The 13,908-nt window shown below is 39.2% G+C and overlaps 1 protein-coding gene across 1 annotated transcript in view; it reads right to left on the reverse strand.

The window, feature by feature from the left end:
- LOC133556323 (transducin-like enhancer protein 4) overlaps positions 1-13,908 on the reverse strand; it is a 256,100-nt gene that overhangs the window by 98,673 nt on the left and 143,519 nt on the right. The window contains exons 8-9 of the mRNA XM_061906135.1: positions 2,369-2,432; positions 2,238-2,282 (exon numbers count right to left, since the gene is read on the reverse strand). Coding sequence (XP_061762119.1) covers positions 2,238-2,282; positions 2,369-2,432 — 109 coding nt within the window. The remainder of the gene's footprint in view (positions 1-2,237; positions 2,283-2,368; positions 2,433-13,908) is intronic.

Here is a 13,908-nt window from a genome sequence, read left to right on the forward strand (position 1 = left end):
AATCACCAAATTCTTAACAACCCTTCTTAACAATTTGTATAGATCACAAAGTATCTAACAGGATATTCAATATGTGAGAGGATCAAAAAGCACAATTTCAGTGTAGCGGCTTTATCTAGTTTTTTTTACAATGGACTCTCTTTAGTTTTATCCTACTTCTAAATGTGTGTTTTAACTCATGTGCAGCCCTTTGTAAAACTTTTATTGTTTTCTAAAATGTGCTATAGTGTGCTCAAATTAATTGGATTGGATAAAAAGGCTAAACAAATGTGTACATACAACTAAAAACAAATCTGTTATTAATTAGTATTAAGACATATTTTTGTTTGCCATATTTTCAATTGTCGCTTATTGTACAATGTTCTTTGAAAAATTATGTGCGTCCTGTTTACATCCAGGTCGAGTTTTCGGTACATCCCTTGTAAATAGAGGACAAATAATAGGCAAAATATATATCCATTCAAACCGTAAGACCTGCTGATGGTAATGTTTAATGTCCGTGTGGTTTTGCTTTAATGTCAGTTGTCCGTGCCTGAAAGATGATTGGCGGAAAATAAGGAAGTGTCGTTGTTTGTCCGGCGGGGAAGCCGGGATTCACAAGACGAACGTGTTGCTGGTATTGTGCCATTTGTTATCATAACATTAGTAATAAAAATTACAAATAGCGTCGGACGTTGTGTATTTTCATCTGGTGGCTACATTATGATAAATGGGTTGTACTTGTATGGCGCTTTTCTACCTTCAAGGTACTCAAAGCGCTTTGACACTATAACATTAACCCATTCACACACACATTCACACACTGATGGAGAGAGCTGCCATGCAAGGCGCTAACAAGCACGCATCAGGAGCAAGGGTGAAGTGTCTTGCTCAGGACACAACGGACGTGACGAGGTTAGTACTAGGTGGGGATTGAACCAGGTACCCTCGGGTTGCGCATGGCCACTCTACCACTGCGCCACGCCGTTCCAATATTATATATTATTATTGCCATCATATATTATTAAATGACTTTATTTTCAAAAAAAATAAACAGAATTTTTTTTTTTACGTGTGGCGGTAAAAAAAATTTTACCACATTAAATGACATTAAGGGGAAACACTGCATCATATCAGTTCTTCCAGGAATTCACAAAGTCGTGATTGCACCAATTTACCCAAATTTAACCAATCCCTGCTAATAATGCGCGACCACGCAACTTTGTGCAATACCCGCAACTTCCAGGCATTTTTTAGCCAATCAAATTTGTCTCTGAGCGGTAATAAATCACAAACTCAACTGTCTAATCAAAACTTATGTTTGTTTCTTCCATAGACAAAGCAGGAACAACAACATGTAACAATAGGTCAACTTTATTTCTTAACGGCACAATTTTTGTGAGCTCAGACCTATGTCCTGTTCCTGTCTATGGCACTAAGCCTTCTGGGTAATGAAGTATATAAACATTTAGCAACACACTGGCGTTTTCACTTTCTTATTATTTATATATCTTTGTTTAACTTTATTTATTTAGGGTAAGACAATTAAAACAGAATATTATTTGCAATACAGACCTCGCAATACAGACCATTTACACATAAGAGATGTTCAAGTGTGATGAAGACCTCTAATAGTCTCTAATTCACTAACAAAAATCAGCGCTATACAACACTCAACAGTTCACAATTGCTCTTAATGTGCGCAGATAAATGTGTCAGAACATAAATTAATGTAAAACTAGACAAACACTTTAAGCCTTAAATAAACATGGAAAATGCCTGCAACTTCCTTTGGTGGTGTTTCTATCTGTATTTACAATAATTATTACTATTATTAGTTAGAAATAATCAAAACGATACTGTTACTTGACAATGACCTCTGAGTTTGTGCTTTTACTGCAATTTAGTGTTTACTTTATTGTCTGTGGTATAAAACATCAATGCGGTATTTGTTAACCAATTTGTGTTGCAATCCCGTTCTTTTTGAGGCTAAGGTTTCCATAACTGATTAATCAAAATGTGCATGTATGAATCCTAAAGTACAATTTTAAACGCTAAAAGTGCATATGTCTTAGGAGTGGGCGATAAACATTATCAATGTATCGCAATATTCATATAATCGATATCAATAAAACATTTTTAAAGATTTTGAGTGCGCCTTATAGTCCAGAAAATACAGTAGGTGATATTAATCAGTCCTAGGATCCCACGTGCCCAATTAACAACACTTTTGGTTTGCATCACAGTAGTAGTCCTACCTGTTTGTGCATCTCAATGTTAAGTCCATACGACATTTCGTAGTACTGGAAAACAAAGATCAAAGCAAGGTGAAACTAATGTGTGATTCTGTTTTTGGCATCGATACAAACACGCATGGCATGAAACTCACCATGACATAGTGTCTCTGCATCTCCGTCTTCTCACCTGCTAGTTTCTCACACTCCATTTTCAGACTGTGAAGCAGATGGAGAAATCAGTGTAAGGCGCAAACACACATTCTCCAAACTCTTTTGCAATGTCGTCGTGACAAAAAATGTCAGGATGTAAAAGCTGGGGGCGCGAGCGACCGCATCCTGCTACTTAAATGTGGCGTTCTGCATCTCACCAGCTTCCTTCGCAGACACTTACTCAGCACGTAATGTGCGCCTCGGTAATTAACGGATCAATAGCAACCACACAAACCTCAACATGAGGCCTGAACTGCACAATCGGCAAAATAACTACCATATAACAAAGATCCATATCACTAGTGTGGTTACACGAAAGCTTAACCCTTTCCTCCCATTTGGATGTCTATGACAGGAAGCGCTCCACTTACAACCAGGAATCCTTCGTAGTGAGTGTTTTATGAGATGGTAGTCAGCTGATGCTGATGAGAGCAGGTGAAGGAAGGATGCTGATGCGACAATAAGGTGGAGAGGAAACATACTGTGCGGATGTTTGTGGCTTTTCTGGGCCATACCAAAGTTAAATGTAAGACGCATTCACCGCAGAATTTTAAACTAATTCAGAAGAGAATGGCGATATTGTAAGTTGTTTTTTAAAGACAACGGACTAATGCAGACCTGGGAATAGTAAGGCCCCCGGGCCACATGCGGCCCATTGAAATTTTCAATCCGGCCTGCGCACGTTCTACATAATTTTTGTAGACTTTTAACATCAAAACTCCAGCCGCCATTATGATGTGCAGTGCTGTTTTTAAATGACCGTAAGTCTTGAACTATAGAAAGTATTTCAATGGTTGAAATCTGCGCTTTTGAGTGTTGTTGGAGTTATTACGGTAATCTACGTCACAGCACCTCAGACGAGGAACAAAGCAGAGTGGGCGGGGTTTGTTTTCAGAGCAGCAAGCCCGAAACGCGTGTGTCAAAAACAGATGCGGAAGTAAATCTGTACAACAAAGTTCTGCATTAAAGTGATAATATATAATATTGTAGGTGTTTACTACACATATTTATTACATTTTTGTTGTTTTGCTTGATTGTAAAAGATGTCTATCGAGGAGCAGGTCTGACAAGTAAAACAGCAGCTTTGTTCATGTGTTAATATTCAGTATTTTATTGTTCATAGTTAATATTGTAAATCCCACTTTATTTTAATGTACATTTTGGGTGTCCCGTTAAGTAAAAACTATAAAATTCTATTCAGTTTTTTTGAGGTGGTCAGTCAAAACTTTCGGACATTGTGACTTTTGGTATTAGTGTTCCTGAAAAAAATGGGATCCAACACACATAATGTACAGCAGATTTTTTAAATCTAAATGTGTAAATATATCATTTATACACACATACAAATTGGCCCCCCCAGACACATTTTTTCTCTCAATGTGGCCCCCCAAGTCAAAAATATTTGCCCAGCTCTGGACTAATGTATTTTTTCATTTTCATATTCAACCATTTTAAATTTTTTCCAGCACACTGCAAACGAATACTGTCTGTCCTCAAACTGCCTGCGCTCAATTAATCATCCGGGGCCTCCTGTTTTAAGGGTTGTGTGGATTTCCAATAAAAAAATAAAATAATAAAAAAAAATGGAGTAATCTCAAATAAAGAAAAGTGCGTGTGCAAAAAAAAAAAAAAAAATCACATGTATTACGCCCTGTTTCCACTGCACACCAAATCTGTTCGGGTTTTTTTTTGCACTGAAGTGACTTTGCCACTCGAACAATTCAAAGCGCTTAAAATCTGATCTTTTCATATCAGATTCAGGCCACATTAGGAGGTAGAACTGAATATGATTGGAATCTAATCTTTTCAAATGTGACTTGCAACCTGAATGCAACCCGAATGTGACATTTTCGTCAGCTCAGCTACATAACTTGTGTGCGCCATGATGGACGCAGCCGCCAAGCGGAAGTGGATATTTCATTACAACATCTGGGTTCAGTGAACAAAGTCTATTTAAGACAACCACATTTTCGGTGCATCACTTGTCAATAGTTTGCTAATAGTAGGCCAAATGTAATACATGAATATATATTTTGATCTCAAAGAAATAGCTGTATGTTGAAGGACCGGAATTGAAACTGCATTTGCTTACCTGTGAGTTGAAAAATAAAACTCCCCTAGATCCTCCCAAATATGTTACACTACATACATCCATTCATACATTGTATTACTTCAATTTATTTTCACGTGGAAAAACAGTAATTTTTAAGGTGTTGCGACTTTTTTAAATTTGTAGTACTAGCAACTTTCTCCCGGTCAACTTTCTTTGTTTTCACTTTAATGAAGTGCGCATGCAAGTGACATCGAGGCCACATTGGGGCCACACTGGAGTCTGATAAAAATCACATTTTATTTGAAGTATTAACAGTCAGCTGGAAAAAATCTGATTTGGGCCACTTTGGCCTGCGGTTTAAACAGTCTTAAAGTGTATGCACTAGTAGTGTCAAAAAAAACAGTTTTTGTTTGAATCGCGATCGTTTGTAACGATACTTAATCGATTCTAAATAATCAAATATAGTTTTTTTTTTTTTTTATTTGTCCAGCATAGCCACTCAGGCAAATCATATTGTTGATGATCATATCTGCTGTACAAATTTACTTAAGAAAAGGTAAATGTTGAATACTTGATTTGTTTGTATTTGACTTTTTTTTTTTAATTGGTTAGCATTTTGTTAAATAAAGCCAGTTTTGTTTTAAGTAATATGAAAATGTATCAAAGCTGTTTGTCTATTATATTGAAAAATTGTAATTAATCAAAGAACTGGCACCCAATGGTATTAAAAAGTATTGATTTTGAATCGAGAATCGATTCTGAATCGAATCGTTACCCCAATTAATTATATCAAATCATGTGGTGCCCAAAGATTCACAGGTCTAGTGTGCACGCACTAATCCAAGCACATTCCTTTTTTATATCCTAATCAAAGTGAAATTAACCACTCCCAGGCCACACCCTTTTATTAAATATGCAAATCGTATTGAAATTAGCAATGTGTCTGATTTTACACACTCGCCCCAGTCAGAATTCCCCCCCAAGCATTAGAAGGCGCTTCTTTCTGGCGTTTTAAAGTGAACAAGAGAGAGTCGAGTGGGATAAAGTGCGTGAGCCTGTCGATGCAGCGTGTTCCGACAACCACACACAGGGCTCAAATAAAACAGAAATGGTCGGAAGTCAGGGAAGGTGAATCGGATGATGCAATGTGCATGGCCAGTACAGCCGAGGTATCGCAGATAAAATAGTGCTCCGCCTCATTTGAAAAGACAGTTCCTGCAAAGATATGTACAACTTTAGAAGAGGCCTATATTTACCCCCAAGATAAATATGATTTGTGTAATTTACAACAAAATGTTCATATAGTAGCCTGCCCACAGCCAGATTAGAGTTTCATGGGAAAATTATGTAATATTCGCTTTGCAATCTTTTCAATTTAAAAATGACAGAAAATCAAAAATGATGCAAAAAACTTTGACTTGTTTATTTAATCAAGTTATTATTATTACACAGGAAAACTACTTGCGCTCGCAGGAACACATTGTGACAGCTATATTTAGCAAAAATAATTGCCTATACAAATGGCTAGACGCCCTTACAAATTATAATACAAATCATTAAACGCATTGGCGAAAAAGAGAGTTTTGTGTCCTTGCCACGATATTTTTACATTGTTAATTTTGGTAAAGCCAAACGACCACCTCGGTGTTGCCTGTAGAAATGTAGTTTGAAGCAATAAGTTGGCATTTGAGTCTTAATAAAGCTCATCTTTGCCATGAAAAATGGCGTACACCAAGTTTTTGTGCATACTCACGCTTACTACATGGAGGTCCCTGGTAATTGAATAATACCTTCGAGAAAATATTGCATATATTTTCTTTTATCAATATAAATTTGAACAAATAAAAACATAATGCCTCATGTTTTATTGACGCCTGATACCTCTCTGTAGTTTAGTAAATGCAGACCACTGGTAGGGGTTGGGAAAAACTGTTTATATGGCAATCAAAATCTTGTCCCTATTTGCTTGATTACTGGACAACTATTTTCAAACACCTTGCTAAGGCACTGGATTTAAATCTGACACCATGTGCAGAAATGGCTATTTTTGGGACGGTATCAGATCCCCAAATAAAGAGAAAATTTAAGGATAGTATAGCCTTTGCATCCTTATTAGCACGTAGGAGAATTTTGCTGGAGTGGAAGTCACCTTTCTGCCCCAAAGCCTCCTTATGGCTTAAAGACCTTATGATGTATTTAGATCTGGAAAAAATAAAGTTCAAACTTAGGGGGGCACCTGAGAAGTTTTATTTTGTTTGGGGCTGTACGGTTGACTACATAGCCAAATTAAAGACGCTACAGGACACATGAGAAAGTTCACCTTTCATAAACCAGCTTCTTTTTATTTATTTTTTTATATTTATTCCTGGTGTATATTTACTATCTGCCTATGTTGAGAAGAAAGTGATGTACTAATCATTTTCCATTTGTGACTGTACCTTTTAACTTATGTAGGACCTGGGGGCGTGGGGGGTTTATGTGTGTATGGGGTATGGGTTGGGTTGCTGTTCTTGGAAGTGGGTGGGGAAAAAGGGGGAAAATGTGTTGATTGTTCTATTGTACATTGTAATACCTGTCAAATTCAATAAAAACATTTAAAAAAAAAAAAAAAAAAAATCAAATCACAACTGCATGGTGTGACCGGACCTTTAAATTCACCTTTAAATTAGGGGACGGCGTGGCGCAGTGGGGAGAGTGGCCGTGCGCAACCCGAGCGTCCCTGGTTCAATTCCCACCTAGTACCAACCTCGTCACGTCCGTTGTGTCCTGAGCAAGACACTTCACCCTTGCTCCTGATGGGTGCTGGTTGGCGCCTTGCATGGCAGCTCCCTCCATCAGTGTGTGAATGGGTAAATGTGGAAGTAGTGTCAAAGCGCTTTGAGTACCTTGAAGGTAGAAAAGCGCTATACAAGTACGACCCATTTATCATTTATTTAAACATAGTTTCTCCCGGCTGCCGCAATAGAACGCATGAAACAGTCGTGTCTGGGAGCCATTAACAGCAAAATGTTAATGTTAAAGATGAGCATTTATTAGAAAATAAGAATGAAAGTTATGGCAAGCAGAAAAATAGTCACTATTTTCCCTAAAGGACACATTGATGCTAAAAAGTGTTCTAACAGATTACTCAATGAATCAAACAAACTAATGAATTGATTACTAACATAATCGATAGCCACTGTTCAAATGGCAATATATCGCAATACTTGTTCTAATGATATAGTTTTTTTTAGTGTCTCAATATGTTTTTTTTATTAACTTTTTATTATGTCATGATTTGGGCCGATTGTACTCAAGAACAAACATCTTTCTGTGCCGCTTAGTTGTGAGCAAGGCAGTACAAGAAGTGTACCGAAGTAGAGGTGAGGGTATTTTTTATATTTAACTGTTTTTTTGCAAAACATTTTCAGTACAATTGCAATAAATGAAAACATATTATTTTAATTACATATTTATTTCACTTGGGCAGCACAGTGGAAGAGGGGTTAGTGTGTCTGCCTCACATTATGAAGGTCCTGAGTAGTCCTGGGTTCTATCCCGGGCTCGGGATCTTTCTGTGTGGAGTTTGCATGTTCTCCCCGTGACTGAGTGGGTTCCATCCGGGTACTCCGGCTTCCTCCTACTTCCAAAGACATGCACCAGGGGATAGGTTGATTGGCAACACTAAATTGGCCCTAGTGTGTGAATTTGAGTGTGAATGTTGTCTGTCTATCTGTGTTGGCCCTGCGATGAGGTGGCGACTTGTCCCAGGGTGTACCCCGCCTTCCGCCCGATTGTAGCTGAGATAGGCACCAGCGCCCCCCCGCCACTCCAAAGGGAATAAGCGGTACAAAATAAATGGATAGATGGATTTATTTCACTCTGTTTGTCCAATGAAAAAGTACTGTCGTCTAGAGTACACCTTGTATTTAAGTTATCATTTAATTGCAATCCATCCATCCATCCATCATCTTCCGCTTATCCGAGGTCGGGTCGCGGGGGCAGCAGCCTAAGCAGGGAAGCCCAGACTTCCCTATCTCCAGCCACTTCGTCTAGCTCTTCCCGGGGGATCCCGAGGCGTTCCCAGGCCAGCCGGGAGACATAGTCTTTCCAACGTGTCCTGGGTCTTCCCCGTGGCCTCCTACAGGCTGGACGTGCCCTAAACACATCCCTAGGGAGGCGTTCGGGTGGCATCCTGACCAGATGCCCGAACCACCTCATCTGGCTCCTCTCGATGTGGAGGAGCAGCGGCTTTACGTTGAGCTCCTCCCGGATGGCAGAGCTTCTCACCCTATCTCTAAGGGAGAGCCCCGCCACCCGGCGGAGGAAACTCATTTCGGCCGCTTGTACCCGTGATCTTATCCTTTCGGTCATGACCCAAAGCTCATGACCATAGGTGAGGATGGGAACGTAGATCGACCGGTAAATTGAGAGCTTTGCCTTCCGGCTCAGCTCCTTCTTCACCACAACGGATCGATACAACGTCCGCATTACTGAAGACGCCGCACCGATCCGCCTGTCGATCTCACGATCCACTCTTCCCCCACTCGTGAACAAGACTCCTAGGTACTTGAACTCCTCCACTTGGGGCAGGGTCTCCTCCCCAACCCGGAGATGGCACTCCACCCTTTTCCGGGCGAGAACCATGGACTCGGACTTGGAGGTGCTGATTCTCATTCCGGTCGCTTCACACTCGGCTGCGAACCGATCCAGTGAGAGCTGAAGATCCCGGCCAGATGAAGCCATCAGGACTACATCATCTGCAAAAAGCAGAGACCTAATCCCGTGGCCACCAAACCGGAACCCCTCAACGCCTTGACTGCGCCTAGAAATTCTGTCCATAAAAGTTATGAACAGAATCGGTGACAAAGGACAGCCTTGGCGGAGTCCAACCTTCACTGGAAACGTGTCCGACTTACTGCCAGCAATGCGGACCAAGCTCTGACACTGATCATACAGGGAGCGGACTGCCACAATAAGACATTCCGATACCCCATACTCTCTGAGCACTCCCCACAGGACTTCCCGAGGGACACGGTCGAATGCCTTCTCCAAGTCCACAAAGCACATGTAGACTGGTTGGGCAAACTCCCATGCACCCTCAAGAACCCTGCCGAGAGTATAGAGCTGGTCCACAGTTCCACGACCAGGACGAAAACCACACTGTTCCTCCTGAATCCGAGGTTCGACTATCCGGCGAAGCCTCCTCTCCAGTACACCTGAATAAACCTTACCGGGAAGGCTGAGGAGTGTGATCCCACGATAGTTGGAACACACCCTCCGGTCCCCCTTCTTAAAGAGAGGAACCACCACCCCGGTCTGCCAATCCAGAGGTACCGCCCCCGATGTCCACGCGATGCTGCAGAGTCTTGTCAACCAAGACAGCCCCATTAAATTTAATTGCAATGGTCTTACAAAATTATACAATATAGTGTTGATGTTTGTTTAATGAAAAATTACAGTGAATGTCATATATTGAAAAAAATATAAATAAAAATAAGTACAGAAAAAAACTTGTTAAAAATGGTATGGTATCACTACTCAAGTATCGTGATATGTAGGGCTGGGCGATATATCGATATATTGCGGGTTTGTCTCTGTTTGGTATAGAAAATGACTATATTGTGATATTCGAGTATACGTTCTCACACAGTTGCTTTTAGCTGCGGGCATTACACTGCAGGCTTTTATCACTCTCTTTCTAGTCCCTCCTTTTTACAGAGAGATACAACAAGCGCACCTTCTTACATACGCTACCTCTCTGCACTCGCGTAGCAGAGAGGTAGCGGCATGAGTAACGTTAGCTATGGTGCAAGTGGTAATACGAGAGAAAGAAAGTGTGAATCTGGTAACAAATGGAGGAAGAATTAATTCTAAAAAAAAACAGCAGGGTGTCCATCGTCTGGCGGTGGTTTGGCTTCAAATGGGAATATGTCGAACAGACAACCGTAATTTGTCAAGTATGGGGCAAAGCCTTGCAAAAACAAAAGTAGCATTACTGCTAATATGTAGCATCATTTGAAAAGTCACCCGCTTGAGAATGAAAAGTGCTTGAAACTCCGCATGTCAATATCTCTGTTCGGTGCCACACCAACAAAATGCCGAGGCAACCATTTCCACATCAACACCGTATGAAAAGAATAGTCGACAACAGAGGGAGATAATGTCCGCAGGAACCTACCACATAGCGAAGGACTTACGCTATTTGATTTCCTATCATGCAGCTCATTTTTATTTGACAGTTATTCAAATATTTTGTGTGATATCATGCACAAAAGTGCACTTTATTTGTTTTAACAATAGAACTCCCAGGATTTTTTGCTCTACCTATAAAACCCAGAGGGCATCCAATGGGCTGGAAGGCCCCTTGTGAACATTCCTTTTGTCAGGTAAACGATGCAATCACTGGGCCACTTCACTCAAAACACCTTGACATAGAATGGGGGAGGGGGAGATAGGAGCTGCTAACTGACTGTCTTTCACGAGTTTCCAAAGGTGACAGCCTGGGCAGAATATACAAACCCTGTTTCCATATGAGTTGGGAAATTGTGTTAGATGTAAATATAAACAGAATACAATGATTTGCAAATCCTTTTCAACCCATATTCAATTGAATGCACTACAAAGACAAGATATTTGATGTTCAAACTCATAAACTTTTTTTTTTTTTGCAAAAAATAATTACCTTAGAATTTCATGGATGCAACAAGTGCCAAAGTAGTTGGGAAAGGGCATGTTCACCACTGTGTACATAACCATTTCTTTTAACAACACTCAATAAACATTTGGGAACTGAGGAAACTAATTGTTGAAGCTTTGAAATTGGAATTCTTTCCCATTCTTATTTTATGTAGAGCTTCAGCCGTTCAACAGTCCGGGGTCTCCGCTGTTGTATTTTACACTTCATAATGCGCCACACATTTTCGATGGGAGACAGGTCTGGACTGCAGGTGGGCCAAGAAAGTACCCGCAGTCTTTTACTACGAAGCCACGCTGTTGTAACACATGGCTTGGCATTGTCTTGCTGAAATAAGCAGGGGGGTCCATGATAACGTTGCTTGGATGACAACATATGTTGCTCCAAAACCTGTATGGACCATTCAGCATTAATGGTGCCTTCACATATGTGTAAGTTACACATGCCTTGGGCACTAATGCACCCCCATACCATCACAGATGCTGGCTTTTGAACGTTGCGCCTATAACAATCCGGATGGTTATTTTCCTCTTTGTTCCGGAGGACACCACGTCCACAGTTTCCAAGTATAATTGGAAATGTGGACTCGTCAGACCACAGAACACTTTTACACTTTGCATCAGTCCATCTTAGATGAGCTCGGGGCCTGCGAAGCCGTCGGCGTTTCTGGGTGTTGTTGAGAAATGGGCTTTGCTTTGCATAGAAGAGTTTTAACTTGCACTTACAGATGTAGCGACCAACTGTAGTTACTTACAGTGGTTTTCTGAAGTGTTCCTGAGCCCATGTGGTGATATCCTTTACACACTGATGTGGTTTTTGATGCAGTACAGCCTGAGGAGATCAAAGGTCTGTAATATCATCGCTTAAGTGCAGTGATTTCTCCAGATTCTCTGAACCTTTTGATGATTTTTTGGACCATAGGTGGTAAAATCCCTAAATTCCTTGCAATAGCTTGTTGAGAAATGTTTTTCTAAAACCGTTCGACAATTTGCTGACAAAGTGGTGACCCTCGCCCCATCATTGTTTGTGAATGACTGAGCATTTCATGGAAGCTGTTTTTATACCCAATCATGGCACCCACCTGTTCCCAATTAGCCTGCACAACTGTGGGATGTTCCAAATAAGTGTTTGATGAGCACTCATCAACTTTATCAGTATTCATTGCCACCTTTCCCAACTTCTTTGTCACGTGTTGCTGGCATCAAATTCTAAAGCTAATGATTATTTGCACACAAAAAAAATGATTATCAGTTTGAACATCAAATATGTTGTCTTTGTAGCATATTCAACTGAATATGGGTTGAAAATGATTTGCAAATCATTGTATTCCGTTTATATTTACATCTAACACAATTTCCCAAATCATATGGAAACGGGGTTTGTATGAGCTAAATCAAAATGTAATATATGTAATATAAGTAGAAGGATGTAGAAGTTATCAGGACCCTACAACACTGGACTTCCAACATCCCCACCAGACACATAGGAAAAGTAAAAGAACAGAACCACATAAAAAAAAAACCACTCAAAATCTGTGTCATTTACAGAATTGCTCATCAAGTTGATATCTGTACAAGATAATGATTTATTTTATGTAACATTTTTTTCAAACTGAGATACACCAGAAACGTATTTGATTTGTTTTATTTTAGAATTTGTATATTGTTTTTGCCTTTTTTGCTCTTAATAATTGAAAAACTTTTCAATAACAGATTAGAGAGTTTTATAAATAAAAATAAAATACCCAAAGAGTACCAATATAGATACAGAGCTAATGTTTCAACTTCAATGGCTTTAGATGAAATAACAGAAGAAATTACCAATGCAATAGATAATAAAAAATGTGCGGCAGCAGTGTTTATTGATCTAACTAAAGCATTTGACACAATCAATCACAATATTTTAATCAAAAAACTAGAACGATATGGCATCAGAGGGTTAGTCTTAAACTGGATAAGAAGTTATGTAACGAACAGGAAACAATACGTGAAACTAGGCGAACACACTTCTACAATGCTAAATATATCCTGTAGTGTACCTCAGGGATCAATACTAGGACCTAGATGTTTCAATCTCTATATAAATGACATTTGTAAAGTTACAAAAGATTTAAAGTTAGTATTATTTGCGGATGATACAACAGTTTTTTGTTCAGGAGAGAACACAGAAGATAATACAAATTATAACAGAAGAAATGAACAAATTAAAAAAATGGGTTGACAAAAACAGACTATCATTGAAAATCAGTAAAACTAAAATAATGCCATTTGGTAACAGTAGAAGAGAAAGTCAAACACAAATACAAATAGATGGAATAGAAATTGAAAGAGTAAATTAAACTTAATTTCTAGGTATAATGATTGATAATAAATTGAACTGGAAATCTCATGTAAAAAATATACAACATAAAGTAGCAAGAAACACGTCAATAATGAATAAAGCCAAATATGTTCTAGACCAAAAATCACTTTATATTCTATACTGCTCACTAGTGTTCCTATATCTGAGTTACTGTGTAGAAATGTGGGGAAATAGTTACAAAAGTACACTTCATTCACTAACAGTGTTATAAAAAAGATCAGTTAGAATAATACATAATGTTGGATACAAAGAACATACAAACCCTTTATTTATTGAATCAAAGATACTGAAATTACACGACGTAGTGAAATTGCAAACAGCTAAAATTATACACAAAGCAAACTATAATCTGCTACCCAAGAATATACAAAAAATATTTTAACAAAAGAGGA

Source organism: Nerophis ophidion, linkage group LG07 (genome assembly GCF_033978795.1).
Source record: "Nerophis ophidion isolate RoL-2023_Sa linkage group LG07, RoL_Noph_v1.0, whole genome shotgun sequence".
Taxonomy (NCBI): Eukaryota; Metazoa; Chordata; class Actinopteri; order Syngnathiformes; family Syngnathidae; genus Nerophis; species Nerophis ophidion.